Source organism: Vigna angularis, chromosome 6 (genome assembly GCF_016808095.1).
Source record: "Vigna angularis cultivar LongXiaoDou No.4 chromosome 6, ASM1680809v1, whole genome shotgun sequence".
NCBI classification, from domain to species: Eukaryota; Viridiplantae; Streptophyta; class Magnoliopsida; order Fabales; family Fabaceae; genus Vigna; species Vigna angularis.
In genome coordinates, this window is record NC_068975.1 from 19,623,822 (window position 1) to 19,642,946 (window position 19,125).

The 19,125-nt window shown below is 38.0% G+C and overlaps 3 protein-coding genes across 3 annotated transcripts; all 3 read left to right on the forward strand.

Moving 5' to 3' along the window:
- Positions 1–752: 752 nt before the first annotated feature.
- LOC128197528 (uncharacterized) lies at positions 753–1,586 on the forward strand. The gene has a single exon (XM_052879583.1). It carries the CDS (start codon positions 753–755, stop codon positions 1,584–1,586), a length of 834 nt encoding a protein of 277 aa, XP_052735543.1.
- Positions 1,587–1,637: 51 nt separating this feature from the next.
- Positions 1,638–12,007, forward strand: LOC128197529 (uncharacterized). The gene is made up of 2 exons (XM_052879584.1): positions 1,638–2,263; positions 11,257–12,007. Exons 1-2 carry the CDS (start codon positions 1,638–1,640, stop codon positions 12,005–12,007), a joined length of 1,377 nt encoding a protein of 458 aa, XP_052735544.1.
- Positions 12,008–12,016: 9 nt separating this feature from the next.
- Positions 12,017–16,762, forward strand: LOC108341433 (uncharacterized). The gene is made up of 3 exons (XM_052879585.1): positions 12,017–13,143; positions 13,318–15,506; positions 15,561–16,762. Exons 1-3 carry the CDS (start codon positions 12,017–12,019, stop codon positions 16,760–16,762), a joined length of 4,518 nt encoding a protein of 1,505 aa, XP_052735545.1.
- The last annotated feature ends 2,363 nt before the right edge of the window (positions 16,763–19,125 follow it).

Genomic DNA, 19,125 nt, shown 5'->3' on the forward strand with positions numbered 1-19,125 from the left:
AGATGGCCATGTCGTTTGAGGCGGATATGAATCGGGAGCGTTGGAAGCTAACAGAAGCAGAGGAAGAGCATCAAACTCTGATAAAACAAATGGAGGAATATATCGAGGAACAGGAAGAGCGATGGAGGTCGATAGAATTTGAAGAAAGGCATCAGGCCTTGATAAAGCGAATGGAAGAATACATCGCCGAGCAAGAAATGGCTGTAAACACTGGAAGGAAAGATTCTCTCAGTTGGCTGCTTTGGCAAACGGGGCAATTGAAGACATCCCCAGGATGGTGTCGAATGCTGAAGCAAGCACTCATTTTTGTAATTCACCAGCGGAAATAGAATTGTTTATTAATCATTGTAAATGGTTGGTGGGAGAGATGAAATCTTTCATTGCCCGGGCGCGGGATTGATGTACATCAGAATCATGTGTTTTGTTCCTTAGACGATGTAATGGATCAAATTTTCTTTAAATGAAAGATAGGGGATGTTTGTTTGGTATCGGCTTGTGTTAATTTTTCCATCAGTATTGTCATTGTTATCCTGTGATTTCCACTTATCACTAGCATGCATCATGTTTTCTTTTTGCATTTTTCATCCTTATCTAATTTAATTTAATAAAAAATAATCGGAAGTACAAGTGAGAGAACAACGACAAGTTTTCCAAGACATCCGTACAGGACCAGAGCTAATTCGAAGGTCATGGAGGATTGAGAGCAGTCACACGAATCTATTAAGGCTGATGTCAGCCAGTTGAAGGATCAGATGGCTCATATTTTGGCGGTTCTCGAAGCCCTGAAGACTACGGGAGGGGTGACGCCTGTGCAAGTTGAGGGAAGTGCTCAATATTACCCTTCGTTGTTCAATGCTGGGAGCCAATCTGTTTCATTCCCAATGTATGGATTGCCTCCAGGTTACACCCCACCTGTGGGAGAATACACAGAAGGAGAGCAGACTTCATTCTCTTTCCCTACCACTGCTAACCTACCGCCAATCAGTACTCAGGGGCCTGTTGTAATGTCTGCACCTATGGTAAATGAAGGGATGCATGCAGGCATGACTGATGGAATACGAGTAACCCCGGTGCCACCTGTGATTACCGGAGAGGGCTTTTCTACAAAGGCTGCGCCATATACTTCGTTTCAGGGGGTAACTAGAAATGTTGATGGGGCGAAGGATAAACTGGAGAGCCTAGAGGCAAGATTGAGGGCTGTTGAGGGGTATGAAAGTTATGGATTTGGGGATGTTTCTAGATTGAGCTTGGTTCCTGGCGTCAAAATACCACATAAGTTCAAAGCGCCAGATTTTGAGAAGTATAAGGGAAATACATGCCCAAAGAGCCATCTAACTATGTTTTGCAGAAAGATGGCTGCATATGCTTATGATGAGCAACTGCTCATCCATGTTTTTCAAGATAGTTTGGCTGGAGTGGCGTTAAACTGGTATACCCATTTGGAGCCGACTCGAATTCGTTGTTGGGCGGACTTGGCTGATGCTTTTGTGAAGCAGTATATATACAATACACATGTTGCGCCAGATCGTTTACAGCTGCAAAACATGTCGAAGAAAGACAACGAAAGTTTTAAGGAGTATGCTTAGCGGTGGAGGGAATTGGCTGCACAAGTTGAGACACCTTTGTATGATAAAGAAATGGTGGCAATGTTTGTAAATACGCTCCAACCACCATTTTATGAACATATGGTGGGAAATGTATCTTCAAATTTTGCCGATATCATCGTGATAGGTGAGCGGATAGAGATCGGGTTGAAAAATGGGAAGATTGCATATGGCTCGTCGGTGGTTGCAAATTCCAAAAAACCCAATTTCAACTCAGGGAAAAGAAAAGAGGGAGATGTGCATGCAACAACTGCAACCCCCGTGTGGAGAGGTCAGGCTCCCACTCATAACTATCGACCATACTGGGGTCAACATCCACATGCAGCTAACGCGTCATTTGGTCATCAAATTAGGCCTCAACAACAACCAGGGTACTATCAACCACAATACATTCCGACGAATGATTGGAGGGGAGGGGCAAACGTAGGTTCCAATATGAATGTGGGTCCAAATACTTATCCAAGAAGGAACCAAGAAAGAAATTATGTTAACTTTACCCCAATTCCTACCACTTATACGGAATTATTGCCTCATCTTATCAAACAAGGTCTGGTTGTCGTTTGTCCCCTGAAGCCTTTGCAGCCTCCGTACCCAAGAGGCTTTGATGCAGAGGCAAAATGTAGTTATCATGGAGGGGCCGCTGGTCATTCCACTGAGAGGTGTCTTGCTTTCAAGCATAAAGTGCAGACTCTAATTGATTCTGGGTGGTTAAAGTTCCAAGAGGATAAGCCTAGTATTTGTCAGAGCGGCTGCAGCGGAATGGTTAGCGTGGAATAATAAACCAAGAGGGGGGGTGAATTGGTTCTTACTAAAAACGTGTGCCTTAAAAATTTCTACTCAATTAAACTTACTTAGCAGATAATAAAGACAATAAAGTAGAGTAAGGTTGAGAGAAATTTGCACAGATGATTTTATCCTGGTTCGGATCTTACCAATCCTACGTCCAGTCGCTTATCTCAAAACAAGATAAACACTTCACTAATCACAAAACTATTACAAACTACAATCACACAGATACAATTTGTAAAAGTTTAGAAAACACCTCTCTTGAAGCCACAAGAGTTGAAACAACACCTCCTTTGAATCTTCACAAAGGATGAAACACTTCCTCCGAATACTTCACGAAGGATGAATTCCTTTTCCAAACACTTCCTTAGATGCACCAAGGATGAACCAGCTATTCCTCTATCACCGTAGCAGTATTTCACCAACTCTACAGACAGAGTTTCCTTAGCTGAGCAAGAGCACACAATTCTCAAGAGTTTCAGAGTATTTGAGCACAAGGGAAGAGTAGTAGTTTTCTTGAGAGAAAATGAGAGTCTATTTATAGACTCATCCAAAGGCTCCTCCATTTTTCGTTTTCAACCTTTCTGACAGTGTTAATCGATTAGCTACAGTGGTTAATCGATTAACAACCCAACGGATACTTTAACGGCTCTAAAAACGGCTAGTTTTTCAAACGTTCACTATGTTAATCGATTAACAGCCCTTGTTAATCGATTAACGCTAATCGATTAACACCCTCTGTTAATCGATTAGCACTGCACTGTCTCGCTTCTCCATGGCTCTCTGGAACAATCGATTAACAGCCCTTGTTAATCGATTAACGCTAATCGATTAACACCTCTTGTTAATCGATTAGCACTGCACAGAATTTTGCTTATGGCTTATTTTTACATCACTTTTGAATGCATACATAAAACTACTAATTTTCCTATGTTCATACAATTATTACAAAAGATTACAAGTCTTCAAAGATCATTCTTCATGAGTCTTGTTTGTTCTTGACTTGATTTGGACATCATCAAAACTTCATCTTTATCAATTTGCTAACAATCTCCCCCTTTTTGATGATGATCAAAACTTTCTTGATTTAAAGCTTTCGGTAATAATCTGTATTTGAAACACAACTTAAGGAAGAAATAATTGTTAGGGTACTTAGAAATAAGTTTAAGGCTTAGAAATAAGTTTAAGGCTTTAAATATTTCTCCCCCTTTTTGATCATTATTAAAAAGTGATGAATAATATCTCCCCCTAAATGTATGAGAAATTATACTCCCCCTTAATAAAAGCATATATGCAAAGAATAACAACATACTTTTTATTGAATGCAAATAGGCAAGCATACAAGGAAATATAAAGTTCACATACTAAGAAAAACATAAAAACATAAATTGCCTAAGACTCATCATCACTATCGGGAACATAGAGTTTTGCAAGTTTGTCAGCAATCTCCTTAAGATGATGATTAATTTCATCATAGCGAAGAGTGTGATAAGCCATCATATCATCCATCCTTCTTTGTTGCATAGAAGCCATTGCTTCAATTTGTCTAGATATACTTTCTAGACTATATTCTTGTGGAGGATGGGATGGGCCAGCAACATTTGTTGGATGAGGCATAGGAATATCTTCATCTTCTTCAGCTGATGCGTCCTCTTCTTGTGCAATATCATCTTCAGCACGGACAAACATATTTCCTTGTCGTATAAACCCCATTTGATGCAATGTTGATTCCTCAATTTCATGATTTCTTAAGACGGTGAGAGATTTCTCTCCCGTAACATCAACTCCTTTATAAACACAAATTAAGGAAATAAGGAGGGGATATGGAAGATGACTTCTATCATACCTCTTTGCCCGGACAATAGTGTCGGAGATGAGATCTGCCCAATTGATTTTGATATTTTGAGTAATGGCAGACATGAGCATGAGATCGATTTCAAAGCATTGTGCTAAATTTGAGCCTCTTGGACAAAGCAACCATACAATAAGATAATGAAGAACCCTTTCCTCCATTCTAAGATTTCCTACAAGAAGATATCTCCTATTTGGTAGAGGTTGTTGAGGGTTGCGCATGAAAGAGCGATATGCCAAAATTTTGTTAAAATCACCAAAGTCATTTGGCACATGCATGGTATTTTCTAAGATGGGAAGATGAGCAACATTTGTCCAAATGTCATTATCCAGAATGATATCTATCCCTTTTACACGAGTGTAAATAATACCATTTTGGGATTTGAGATTGTAGTAGAAAACTCTTACCAAATCTGGATAGTAACTCCCTTGAAGTTGCAGTAGATGCTGGACACCTTGCTCAATCAATTGCTGAGAAAATTGAAATTGATGTGTGGTAAACCAATTGAGATCTACAAATTTTTGACGAAGAATCTTGCGTTCTTTCCACATTTGTAGATATTCTTCATGCTTTCCATCATCGAAAATCCACCCTTGAATATTTGGACCACGTGCAATAGGTGTGCTTTCCGATCCATAGCTTCTTCTTCTTCTTCTTCTTGATGGTTCAGCCATGATAAGTAGAGAGAATTTTGGGACAGCAAGAAAAACTGGACAGCAAAGAATTTTGGACAGCACCAAAATTTGGACAGCAAGAAAATTGAAGAGATTTTGAGTGGGAGAGTGAATGGTAATGTTTGTGGGTAAAATGAGGGATTGTAGAGGTATAAATAGGCTTAAAAACCATCCTCCAACGTGCAAAAATCTCAAAATAGCCGTTTATAGCCGTTACAACGGCTAGTTTTTGCAGTATTTACTGCCTGTAACGGTCGCTAATCGATTAACAGGGTGTGTTAATCGATTAGCGTTAATCGATTAACAGGGTGTGTTAATCGATTAACAGACGCTGATTTCCGAAAAACAACAAAAATTACTTATTTCCACTTTTTAAGATGTTTTTAATATTCCTAACTCTCTTCTAAGCTCATAGAATCTATCCTTAGGCAATGCTTTGGTGAAAATATCAGCTAATTGATGTTGTGTATCAATATATTCTATCTCACAATCTCCCTTTTATACATGATCTCTAAGAAAGTGATGCCTAATCTCAATGTGCTTGGTTCTAGAGTGCATTATGGGATTCTTTGTAAGATTTATTGCACTTGTATTATCACACTTAAGTGGTATATGATCTAAGTGAATGTCATAATCTTCTAATTGCTGTTTCATCCATAAAATTTGCGCACAACAATTTCCTGCAGCAATATATTCAGCCTCAGTAGTAGATAAGGCTACACATGCTTGTTTCTTAGAATGCCAAGAAACTAAGGAACTACCTAGAAGATGACATGTTCCACTAGTGCTTTTGCTATCTATCTTACAACCTCCATAATGTGCGTCTGAAAAACCTACAAGACTAGGTTCCGTTCCAGATGGATACCATAAACCAAATGATGCAGTTCCCTTAAGATATTTCAAAATTCTTTTAACTGCTGTAATGTGAGATTCTCTAGGACTAGATTGATACCTAGCACACACACAAACACTTTGCATAATATCCAGTCTACTAGCAGTAAGGTATAGCAAAGAACCTATCATGCATCTATATTGAGTTTGATTTACCTCTTTACCTGACTCATCTTTGTCAAGATAGCAAGAGGTTCCCATAGGTGTAGATGCTTCCTTTGCTTTGTCCATTTCAAACTTCTTAAGAATTTCTCTACAATACTTAGTTTGAGAAATGAACGTACCTTATTTCATTTGCTTAATTTGAAGACCAAGGAAGAATGTTAATTCTCCCATCATAGACATTTCAAATTCACCCTGCATAGTCTTAGCAAATTCCTCACAAAGAGATTTATTAGTTGATCCAAAAATAATATCATCAACATATACTTGAATAATCAAAATATGTTTTCCGACTCTTTTAATAAACAAGGTGGAATCAACTTTTCCTCTATTAAAACCATTTTCTAAAAGAAAATTGCTAAGCCTTTCATACCAAGATCTAGGTGCTTGTTTTAAACCATAAAGTGCTTTCTTTAACTTATAGATGTGATTTGGAAATTTAAAATCTTCAAAACCGGGTGGTTGTTCAACATACACATCTTCTTTTATAAAACCATTTAGAAATGCACTTTTAACATCCATTTGAAACAATTTAAATTTCATTATAGATGCATAAGCAAGAAGTAGGCGTATTGCCTCTAACCTGGCAACTGGAGCATATGTCTCATCATAATCTATACCTTCTTCTTGACTATATCCTTGAGCCACAAGCCTAGCTTTATTCTTGGTGATGTTTCCATCTTCATCAAGTTTGTTTCTGAATACCCATTTAGTTCCAATTACTTGATGAGTATCTTCCCTAGGAATCAATTCCCAAACTTGATTTCTTTCAAACTGGTTGAGTTCTTCTTGCATTGCTATACACCATTGTTCATCTTGAAGAGCTTCCTTAATGTTTTTAGGTTCAATCTGCGACATAAAAGCTACATTCATACAAAAATTAACTAAATTTCTTCTAGTGTTTACCCCTTTTGATATGTCGCCAATGATATTGTCCAATGATAATCCTCTAGGTTGTTGCCATATTTTGTTTAGATCTTCATCATCTTGAGGATTATTCATTTTCTCTTCATTTGTTGTCTTTTGCAAGTCTTCATTTTCACCTGCATCTGATTCATCTGACTCAAGAGGTTTTACCTCAAGGTCCACAATTTCATCAAAGACAACATGCACAGATTCTTCTATTTCAAGTGTTTTCCGATTAAAAACTCTATAAGCTTTGCTAGTTAGAGAATATCCTAGAAAAATAGCTTCATCGGATTTGGAATCAAATTTTCCTAAATTTTGTTTTCCATTATTTAAGACAAAACATTTGCATCCAAAAATTCTTAAATGTGAAACGTTTGGTTTCCTACCTTTAAAAAGTTCATAAGGAGTACATTTCAAAATTGGTCTAATAAGCATTCTATTCAATACATAACATGCAGTACTCACAGCATCAGCCCAAAATTGTTTAGGAACACTATATTCATTTAACATAGTTCTAGCAAGTTCCTCTAAGGATCTATTCTTTCTTTCTACAACTCCATTTTGTTGAGGAGTTCTAGGTGCAGAAAAATTATGAGAAATGCCATATTCTTCACAAAAAGTTTCAAAAGATTCATTTTGAAATTCACCTCCATGGTCACTTCTAATAGCCTTTATTTTCAAGTCCTTTTCATTTTGAACTAAATTTGCAAATTTTTTAAATTCTTTGAAAGCTTCACTTTTAAGAGTAAGAAAGAAAGTCCAAGTATATCTTGAATAATCATCCACAATAACTAAAGCATAATAATTTCCTCCAAAACTTTTTATCCTAGAGGGACCAAATAAATCCATGTGCAAAAGTTCTAAGGGTTTTAAACTAGAAACAACATTTTTCGAATGGAAAGATGATTTCACTTGTTTTCCCTTTTGACATGCATCACACAATTTATTTTTCACATATTTTAGTTTTGGTAAACCAATTACTAAGTCTTTAGAAATGAGTTTATTCAATTGTTGCATATGAATATGTGCAGCTCTTTTATGCCATAACCATGGATTTTCTTCTTTTACTACTAAACATGAAATATTCCTATTTGATGCATTTTCTAAATCAATCAAATAAATATTGTTATGCCTAATTCCTTTCAAAGCAATTTCAGAAGAATCATTTTTATAAATAGTGCAAGAATTTTGTTCGAAGGTTACCTTGAATCCTTTATCGCATAATTGACTAATGCTAATTAAGTTATGCTTTAATCCTTCCACATATAGCACGTCTTTGATCATCAAGGTATCTTCACTTCCAATATCTCCAATTCCAAGGATTTTTCCTTTGTTGTTATCAGCATAGGTGACAAAGCCTCGTTCCTTTTTCCGGAAGCTTGTAAATTTCTTTTTATCTCCAGTCATGTGTTTTGAACATCCACTGTCAAGACACCACATATACTTCCTTGGTTTTGATAATTCCTACAACATAAAAAGAACAAGCTATTTAGGTACCCAACTACTTTGTATGGGTCCTTTGGGTTAGATTTAAGAAGATTAAAATCATTTTACAACCCAAGCATATCTACCACTTGGAACACCATAATGCTTAATTTTACATTTGTTTGATGTATGACCCTTTTTCATACAATAAAAGCATGATGCAACATTTGTGTTCCTATAAGTTGTTCCTTTTTGTACCCAAGTTCTACGGGTTCTATGATTATGTTTAATTTTAGGAACATACTTATTTTTAACAACCTTATTTTCATTAGTTTTACTACATTCTCCAGTGGTTGTATTTTCAGAAAAATATTTGAATTTTATGCAAGATTCACATTCATTATTAGCAACATATTTTTCTTTTTCATAATATAAAATTTTACTTTTTAAATTTCTAATTTCTTCCGCTTGATATAAAAATTTATTTTTCAAACTTCTGTTTTCTTCAGATAAATTTGTAAATTCAGTTTTCAAATTATCATTTATTTTAGAGAAATTTTCAGAAGTAATTTTCAAATTTTTATTTTCTTCAAGAACATTTTCAAAATTTAATTTTACCTCTTTGAAATCCTTTTTCAATTTCTTATGAGCTATATCTAATTTTTCGGATTCTACTAATAAAGCAGCATAAGTATCATGCAATTCAGTTTCACTATCATATTGACTAGAATTATCTGAATCGTTAGATGTACTTACTTGGCTTCCAGAGTCATCGTCATCCGCCATTAGACATATGTTTGCTTCTTCATCAGAACTGCTCGAGTCAGAAATTGATTCGTTGTCATCGTCCCATGCGATGTATGCTTTCTTTTTCTTGAAGAACTTCTTTTCTTTCTTTTCTTCACCCTTCTTTTGATTTGGGCAGTCTGCTTTTAAGTGTCCTTTTTCTCCACAACCATAGCATCTATAGTTTGAGGAAGATCCTTGATTTTCTCTCTTTTCATTTCTGAATCTCCCTTTACCTTTTGATTTCATGAATCTATTGAACCTCTTGATGAGTAAACTCAAATTTTCATCTTCTTCTGAGTCTTCATTTTCCATTTTGCTTTTGTTCTTTTCTACCTCAGATTTGAAGGCTAGAGTCTTTTTCTTAGTTTTTGCTTCTTCTCCATCTAGTCTTCCGAGGTCAAGTTCATGCTCTCTCAACTTTCCAAATAATGCAGCCATTGTCATTGTGTTGAGATTTTGTGACTCAGAAATTGCAGTCACTTTTGGTTGCCAAGACCTGTCTAAAGATTTCAAAATTTTAATATTAAGCTCATCAGTATCGAAAGACTTACCTAATCCAATAAGATGATTTACGATGTTGGTGAAGCGTTTCTGAACATCTACTATTGTTTCCCCTTGCTTCATCCTGAACATTTCGTATTCCTGGTTTAATGTATTCTTTCTTGCTCTCTTAACATCATCTGTACCTTCGTGGGTTACTCTAAGCACTTCCCACATTTCTTGTGCAGTTTTACAAATAGAAATCCTGTAAAACTCGTCAACAGTTAAAGCAGATGAAATAATATTACGATCTTTTACATCATTACCAAATTTTCTCTTTTCTTCAGCAGTCCATTGGTCACGGGGCTTTGGTTCCTGCATATTGTTAGTTGGAACAAAAGGACCAGATGCAACAGCATCCCAAATATCTATATCAATAGATTCCATAAAAATTTGCATTCTTACCTTCCAGAATGCGTAATTTTCACCTGTGAATAGTGGTGGTCTATTGATAGAAGCACCCTCTACAAAGGTTTGATGTGATCCCGCCATTTGAATGACTATCAAAGCAAGCTCTGATACCAATTGTCAGAGCGGCTGCAGCGGAATGGTTAGCGTGGAATAATAAACCAAGAGGGGGGGTGAATTGGTTCTTACTAAAAACGTGTGCCTTAAAAATTTCTACTCAATTAAACTTACTTACCAGATAATAAAGACAATAAAGTAGAGTAAGGTTGAGAGAAATTTGCACAGATGATTTTATCCTGGTTCGGATCTTACCAATCCTACGTCCAGTCGCTTATCTCAAAACAAGATAAACACTTCACTAATCACAAAACTATTACAAACTACAATCACACAGATACAATTTGTAAAAGTTTAGAAAACACCTCTCTTGAAGCCACAAGAGATGAAACAACACCTCCTTTGAATCTTCACAAAGGATGAAACACTTCCTCCGAATACTTCACGAAGGATGAATTCCTCTTCCAAACACTTCCTTAGATGCACCAAGGATGAACCAGCTATTCCTCTATCACCGTAGCAGTATTTCACCAACTCTACAGACAGAGTTTCCTTAGCTGAGCAAGAGCACACAATTCTCAAGAGTTTCAGAGTATTTGAGCACAAGGGAAGAGTAGTAGTTTTCTTGAGAGAAAATGAGAGTCTATTTATAGACTCATCCAAAGGCTCCTCCATTTTTCATTTTCAACCTTTCTGACAGTGTTAATCGATTAGCTACAGTGGTTAATCGATTAACAACCCAACGGATACTTTAACGGCTCTAAAAACGGCTAGTTTTTCAAACGTTCACTATGTTAATCGATTAACAGCCCTTGTTAATCGATTAACGCTAATCGATTAACACCCTCTGTTAATCGATTAGCACTGCACTGTCTCGCTTCTCCATGGCTCTCTGGAACAATCGATTAACAGCACTTGTTAATCGATTAACGCTAATCGATTAGCACCTCTTGTTAATCGATTAGCACTGCACAGAATTTTGCTTATGGCTTATTTTTACATCACTTTTGAATGCATACATAAAACTACTAATTTTCCTATGTTCATACAATTATTACAAAAGATTACAAGTCTTCAAAGATCATTCTTCATGAGTCTTGTTTGTTCTTGACTTGATTTGGACATCATCAAAACTTCATCTTTATCAATTTGCTAACAGTATTGAGGCCAATCCTTTATTGGGGCATGGAAGTGCTTCGACGAATGCTGTCGAAGTAAAAGAGCATGAGCTGGTGAGAAATGTGAAAAAAGTCAGGAACTCTAGGAGGTTTATTTTGGAGGTATTGCTGAAAGTGGGTATCTTGAAGGGTGATTATGATGAGAGTATGGCATGCGCGCTCCACCCAGATGCTGAGCACTCTATTGAGGAGTGTGTTAAGTTTGAGGAAATTCTACAAGACCTGCTAGATCGTGGTATGATGCAGGTATGTTACAAGAGGGAGGAGGGAGATGTATTTGCACAAACTAGTGATGAATCCGGCATGATTTTACCAGAACCATTGGTGATTCGTTTCACTAAGACTACCTCTATCCCACCAACTCAAGGAAGGTCGCCCGTTGTTATCCGTGTACCAGCTCTTTTTCCTTACAAGAACGAAAAAGTCGTCCCATGGAGATATGGGACACACGCGTCAAGCGAAGAACAAAGCGTTGACCCTGCCGTCAAAAACATATCAGGGATAGGTGGAATGACTAGGAGTGGTCGAATTTTCACATCATCAGAGTTGGCACGAGAAAGAGTTAATGATAAGGAAGCAACGATGGCCGCGAAGGCAAAAGAATTCTTAAAGGGGAAGGGTGCACAGACAGAGGAGATCCCCGACAAGGAAGAGAGGAGAGAAGTTTCTGAAGAGGAGGCTTGTGAATTTTTAAAATTCATACAACAAAGTGAGTATAAGGTGGTGGAATAGTTAAACCGTATGCCTGCTCGTATATCCTTGTTAGACTTGCTCATGCATTCGGCATCACACAGAAAGTTGCTAATGAAGATACTCAGTGAGGCTCACGTGGAGCAAGGTATTTCGTTGAATAAATTCGAGGGTATTGTTGGCAATATTGTTGCTAATAATTATCTTACCTTTACGGATGATGAGATACCAGCTGAGGGAAGAAGGCATAACAAGGCTCTTCACGTCTCTGTGAAATGCCTGGATCATGTTATTGCGCGTGTTTTAGTGGACAATGGGTCCTCCTTGAATGTCATGCCGAAAGCAACTCTAGAAAACCTACCTTGCGAAGGAATGCATATGAGGCCTAGTTCAATGATTGTGAGGGCGTTTGATGGTAGCAAACGAGAAGTGATGGGAGAGGTGGAATTACCAATACAAGTTTGCCCGTGTGTCTTTCAAATAACATTCCAAGTTATGGATATCCTGCCAGCTTATAGTTGTCTGCTGGGGCGCCCATGGATCCATTCGGCTGGAGTTATGCCTTCTACACTACACCAGAAGTTGAAGTATGTGACGGGAGATAAGCTGGTGATAGTATCAGGAGAAGAGGATCTTCTTGTGAGTGGACCATCATCCACGCGCTACATCGAGGCGGCTGAAGAGGCTCTCGAGACAGCCTTACAATCGTTGGAAATCGTGGGAAATGCTTGTGTGGAACCGTTTCCAATAAATCCTCGTCTATCATGTGCTTCTATTATGATGGCCAAGATTATGATAAAAGAGGGCTATGTATATGGGGAAGGTTTGGGAAAATATCGGCAGGGGCGAGCATTCCCTCTTGAAATCGTTGAAAACAAGAACAGATATGGCTTGGGGTACAAACCTACCAAGGAAGACCGGAAAAGGATGATTGAAGAAAGAAAAGAGCGCAGTCTGGCCCGTGTAGAAAGACGAGGGCCCAGAGAGAGCAAAATTCACATTGTTGACATCAAGGAAAGCTTCCGCAGTGCTGGGTGGATCAATGCTGACCAGATAGCAGCTGTGGAGGATGAAGAAGGGCCTCAAAGTTTGAGCTTTGTGTGGGCTTGCTCCCCTGATACTCAACTCAACAATTGGGAAACACTTGATTTACCTGTGATGCTTAATGTGAACAAAATGTAATAGTTTTAATTAAGCTTATAGTTTCGATTGGGGCTTTAGAACTAAAGTTTTGCGGATAGACTTTTTACTTTTCACTCAGCGTGACAATAAAGTTGCATTTCATCATCATTTGGCATTTTTCTTTGTTTATCTTATTTATTTATACTTTTTCATAAATTTAAATGATGCAGATGTGACAATGATTGTTTTGAAAATAACGATATCAATGTTCCTAATTTTGAGCACCCTATCAATAATACGGAAGATGATTTCGAAGATAATGTGGAACCCTCTCCGGAATTGTTGAGATTAGTGGAACAAGTATCTAAGGAGATAAAACCCCATCAGGAGGAGATTGAAATACTCAACTTGGGAGAGAAGGATGAGATAAAGGAGGTGAAAATCGGTACTAGTATGAAAACGGAAGTGAGGGAAAGATTGCGTGTCCTGTTGAAGGAGTTTAAAGATGTGTTCGCGTGGTCTTACAATGACATGCCAGGTCTAGATACCAATATTGTGCAGCATAGGCTCCCACTCAAGCCGGAATGCCCTCCAGTCAAGCAAAAACTGAGAAGAATGAAGCCAGAAATGTCCCTAAAAATTAAAGAAGAGGTCCAAAAGCAATTTGACGCAGGATTTTTGGCTGTGGCAAGATACCCACAATGGGTAGCGAATGTGGTACCAGTGCCTAAGAAGGACGGGAAAGTTCGGATGTGTGTTGATTATCGTGATTTGAATCGTGCAAGTCCGAAAGATAATTTCCCGTTACCACACATCGATACTCTGGTTGATAATACGGCCAAATTTTCGTTATTTTCGTTCATTGATGGATTCTCGGGATATAATCAAATTAAAATGGCACCGGAAGATATGGAAAAAATGACCTTTATCACGTTATGGGGAACATTCTGTTATAAGGTGATGTCTTTCAGACTCAAGAATGCTGGGGCAACATACCAAAGGGCAATGATGACACTTTTTCATGATATGATGCATAAGGAAATTGAAGTTTATGTGGATGACATGATTGCAAAGTCGGAATCAGAAGAGGAGCATATTTTCAATCTAAGGAAATTATTTGAGAGACTGAGAAAGTACAAACTCAGGTTAAATCCTGCCAAATGCACGTTTGGAGTAAAGTCTGGAAAATTGTTGGGCTTTATTGTCAGCCAAAGAGGGATAGAAGTTGATCCTGACAAAGTAAGAGCGATAACGGAAATGCCTGCGCCCAGAACAGAAAAGGAGGTTCGAGGTTTTTTGGGAAGATTGAACTACATTGCTAGGTTCATCTCCCAATTAACTGCTACTTGTGAACCAATGTTCAAGTTACTACGGAAAAATCAGGCCGTAGTCTGGAATGAAGATTGTCAAGTTGCTTTTGAAAAGGTCAAACAATACCTGCAAGACCCTCCTGTATTGCGTCCACCTATGCTAGGAAGACCGCTCATTTTGTATTTGACCGTATTGGACAATTCAATGGGTTGTGTATTGGGTCAGCATGATGAAGACGGAAAAAGAGAGCATACTATATATTACTTGAGCAAGAGATTCACAGATTGCGAACAACGATATTCGTCGTTAGAGCGAACTTGTTGTGCACTGGCGTGGGCTGCTCATCGTTTAAGGCAATACATGTTGAGTCACTCTACTTGGTTGATATCTAAAATGGATCCTATCAAGTACATTTTCGAAAAGCCCGCTCTCACTGGAAGGATAGCTCGATGGCAGATGCTACTATCGGAGTACGACATTGTATATGTTACTCAGAAATCTATCAAGGGTAGCGCTTTAGCAGAATTTTTAGCCCATCAACCCATTAATGACTATCAGCCAATGCAACCTGAGTTTCCTGATGAAGATATCATGGCTTTATTTGTTGAGAACAAAGAGGACAAAAATGAAAAAGCCTGGACGGTATTATTCGATGGGGCCTCGAATGTAATGGGGCATGGAATAGGGGCAATGCTTATCTCTCCTAAAAATCAATACATTCCAATGACGGCAAGGTTGTGTTTTAATTGCACGAATAATATCGTAGAATATGAAGCCTGTGCTATGGGTATTCGAGCAGCAATAGAGTCTAAAGCAAAAATTCTGGATGTATATGGAGATTCAGCTTTGGTCATCCATCAATTGAAGGGAGAATGGGAGACTAGGGATACAAAATTAATTCCATACCAAGCTTACATCAGGGGATTAATTGAGTATTTCGATTCCATCACGTTTAATCATATACCACGAGAAGATAATCAATTAGCAGACGCGTTGGCTACCTTGTCATCGATGTTTGAAGTTGATCAAGATGCAGAATTGCCAATGATTGAAATGAAGAGTCATGCGGAACCAGCGTATTGTCATTTCATCGAGGAGGAAGTAGATGGTAAACCTTGGTACTTTGATATCAAGCATTATCTTAAGACTCGAGAATATCCAGAGAAGGCATCCGAAAACGATAAAAGGGCGTTAAGGAGGTTGGTTGGCAACTTCATTTTGAGTGGGGATATTTTATATAAGAGGAATCATGACATGGTTCTCCTTAGATGCGTAGATGCAAAAGAAGCCGAACTGATACTAAAAGAAGTGCACGAGGGTACATTTGGCACGCACATGAATGGGCATTCAATGGCCAGGAAGATATTGAGAGCAGGGTATTTTTGGTTGACTATGGAAAATGATTGTTGTACACATGTGAGAAAGTGTGAGAAATGCCAGGTGTACGCAAATAGTATCAATGTGCCGCCCACGACCTTGAATGTGTTGTCTGCGCCATGGCCCTTTTCGATGTGGGGAATAGATGTCATCGGAGCTATAGAGCCAAAGGCGTCAAATGGACACCGTTTCATATTAGTCGCAATCGACTACTTCACCAAGTGGGTTGAGGCTGCTTCTTATGCTAATGTGACTAGAAAGGTGGTGACCAAGTTCATAAAAAGGGAGTTGATTTGCAGATATGGGCTCCCTAATAGGATCATCACTGATAATGCCACTAACTTGAACAACCAGATGATGACAGAGTTATGTGAGGAGTTCAAAATTCATCATCTTAATTCTTCTCCTTATCGTCCAAAGATGAATGGGGCAGTAGAAGCTGCTAACAAAAATATCAAGAAGATTGTGCAGAAAATGGTGGTCACATATAAGGATTGGCATGAAATGCTTCCTTTTGCTTTACATGGTTATCGCACTTCGGTACGAACATCGACTGGGGCAACGCCTTTCTCGCTTGTATATGGAATGGAAGCAGTACTTCCGTTTGAAGTGGAAATTCCGTCTTTACGAGTTTTAATGGAAACCCAATTAGAAGAGGCTGAGTGGGTTCAAGCTCGTTTCGACCAGCTCAATCTCATTGATGAGAAAAGATTAACAGCAGTATGCCATGGACAATTGTACCAAAGAAGAATGAAGAAGGCATTTGACAAAAAGGTACATCCAAGAGAATTTCATGAAGGTGAGCTGGTGTTGAAGAAGATTCTACCTATACAAAAAGATCATAGAGGCAAATGGACTCCGAATTATGAAGGGCCATTTGTAGTAAAGAAAGCATTTTCTGGTGGGGCACTAATTCTCACGAGAATGGATGGAGAGGAGTTACCATTGCCAGTTAATTCTGATGCAGTAAAAAAGTTTTACGCATGATGATTCCGTGATAATGGTTGCCATTAAGGGGATGTTGATATTATCGTTAAAGATTATTGTACTCTGTGTTTTTTTTAATAAATGAAGTTCGCGAATTCATTCATATTTTGGTTGTTTTCATTCCACCTGAAATATTGCATGTCACGCTGAGTTGTTAAGTAGTCAAGAAAAAACGAAAATGAAAATAAGTAAACGCTTGTTGATAAAAGCATCACAGGTATATCAGGTTGGTGAGCTTGGTCCTGGAGGATGTCGAAAAAGGAAAAACGAAAAAGAAAAAAAAAAGAAAGATCACATGTTGAGTTTGTTGTTAATAAAGTTGTCAAGGACATAGTATTTTCGAAAAAAAAAGTTTTGAAAAATACCGTTGGTAAGTACTTCCCTAATTCAAGGTTTTGGGTGTAACCGGTGTTCTTCTCTTGATAAAGCATCTACATTCACATTACTTGAACCCTAATTTTTTCATTTCCCGTAAGACGAAGGATTTCGCCATACGTCTAATATTAGGGCAGTTTTCATCATGTTACATATCACCGATAATCCGTTGATCAGGGAGATATGTATAAAAGTAAAAAAAAAAAGAAGAAGAAGGAGAAAACAAAGGAAACAAAACAAAGGAAAAATGAAGTTGATGTGTCAGGCACTACAAAGTTTCGTTTCAGGTTTAAATTCAAGAGAAAGTCAGACAAATAAGATTCGGAGTGACGTGTGGCCATTTTTCGTTATCCAATCGTCAAAAGTAGTTCATCCAATTGCACCCCTTTTGAGCCAAAATGCATAATTGTTTTCATCACCCTAGACAAGAATCATTAGCACGTCGACGTCAATTTAAAAGGGTACATCATAAGCATCCAAAGATGAGAAAAAAGGAATGAAAAGGAAAGTATCATAAAGGATCACGACAGGAGCAACGAAAAGAATGATCCAAAGGGAAAGAAAGAAAAAACAACAATAAATATGTCTGAAGTTCAAATCCCTAAAGACATTTGACTGGGCACCTTGCAAACGATTCTTGTCTAAAGACTTTAACCGTCAAACAATTATTTGGGCCTTCATTATCCTTTCTTTCAAAACCCTTTGACCTTTAGCCACGGTACAAGCCAATAAAAGTCCACGCTGACTGAAGACTGTTGGTCCTAATCTTTCTCACGAATTTAACTTTGAAACAGAATAATGTGGTGAACGACGCAATTCAGTGTTATTTTCAGAAAATCTTAAAAAAAAAAAAAAAAAAGTCTCCCTGTCAATCGAAGAGCATCCAATTTGGGGGGAATCCTTCATACCCAAATCTTTTCACTTTTCCATTGTACAAAATTGGGGCAGTATGGGAGCACAACATGTTTATATCATTTTCCCCCAAATGAGGGACATACATACGTAAATTTTTGATCACAGAAAATCATTATTCATTTTTTTGTCATAACCATTCTTCCACATCACACAGGGTTCAAGTTAATTTGGATCGCGAAAAGCGATAAAAAGAATTTTAACTCAGGGTTACACTTTCTTCCTGCTCATTAAAGGGTTCTATACCTATCAACGTTGTTCTTAAGGAATGCGTTTTATACATACATTGTGTTTGATGACAATATTAACAATGGATTCCAAGCAAAAAAAAAATGAAAAAAAAGGAAGGTCTCATGTGTCTATGCATCCATGCATCATCATCTCAGAGGAAGCGAGGAAAATTGTTTGCAAAATCTTCATGTTTTACTCGGCATTTATCAACTTTTCAAAGTTGCAAGTCAGGTTTTAATTTTCTGTTATCGACCCTCTGCATGGCAATGGTCGGATTTAAATTTCTGTTCTGTGAGTTTGGCCCTCTGCGAGGCAATGGTAAAATCCAGGTTTTATTTTTCTGTTATCGGCCTTCTGCATGGCAATGGTCGGATTTAAATTTCTGTTCTGTGAGTTTGGCCCTCTGCGAGGCAATGGTCAAATCCAAGTTTTAATTTTCTGTTATCGACCCTCTGCATGGCAATGGTCGGATTTAAATTTTTGTTCTGTGAGTTTGGCCCTCTGCGAGGCAATGGTCAAATCCAGGTTTTATTTATCTGTTATCGGCCCTCTGCATGGCAATGGTCGGATTTAAATTTCTGTTCTGTGAGTTTGGCCCTCTGCGAGGCAATGGTCAAATCCAGGTTTTAGTTTTCTGTTATCGGCCCTCTGCATGGCAATGGTCGGATTTAAATTTCTGTTCTGTGAGTTTGGCCCTCTGCGAGGCAATGGTAAAATCCAGGTTTTATTTTTCTGTTATCGGCCCTCTGCATGGCAATGGTCGGATTTAAATTTCTGTTTTGTGAGTTTGGCCCTCTGCGAGGCAATGGTCAAATCCAAGTTTTAATTTTCTGTTATCGACCCTC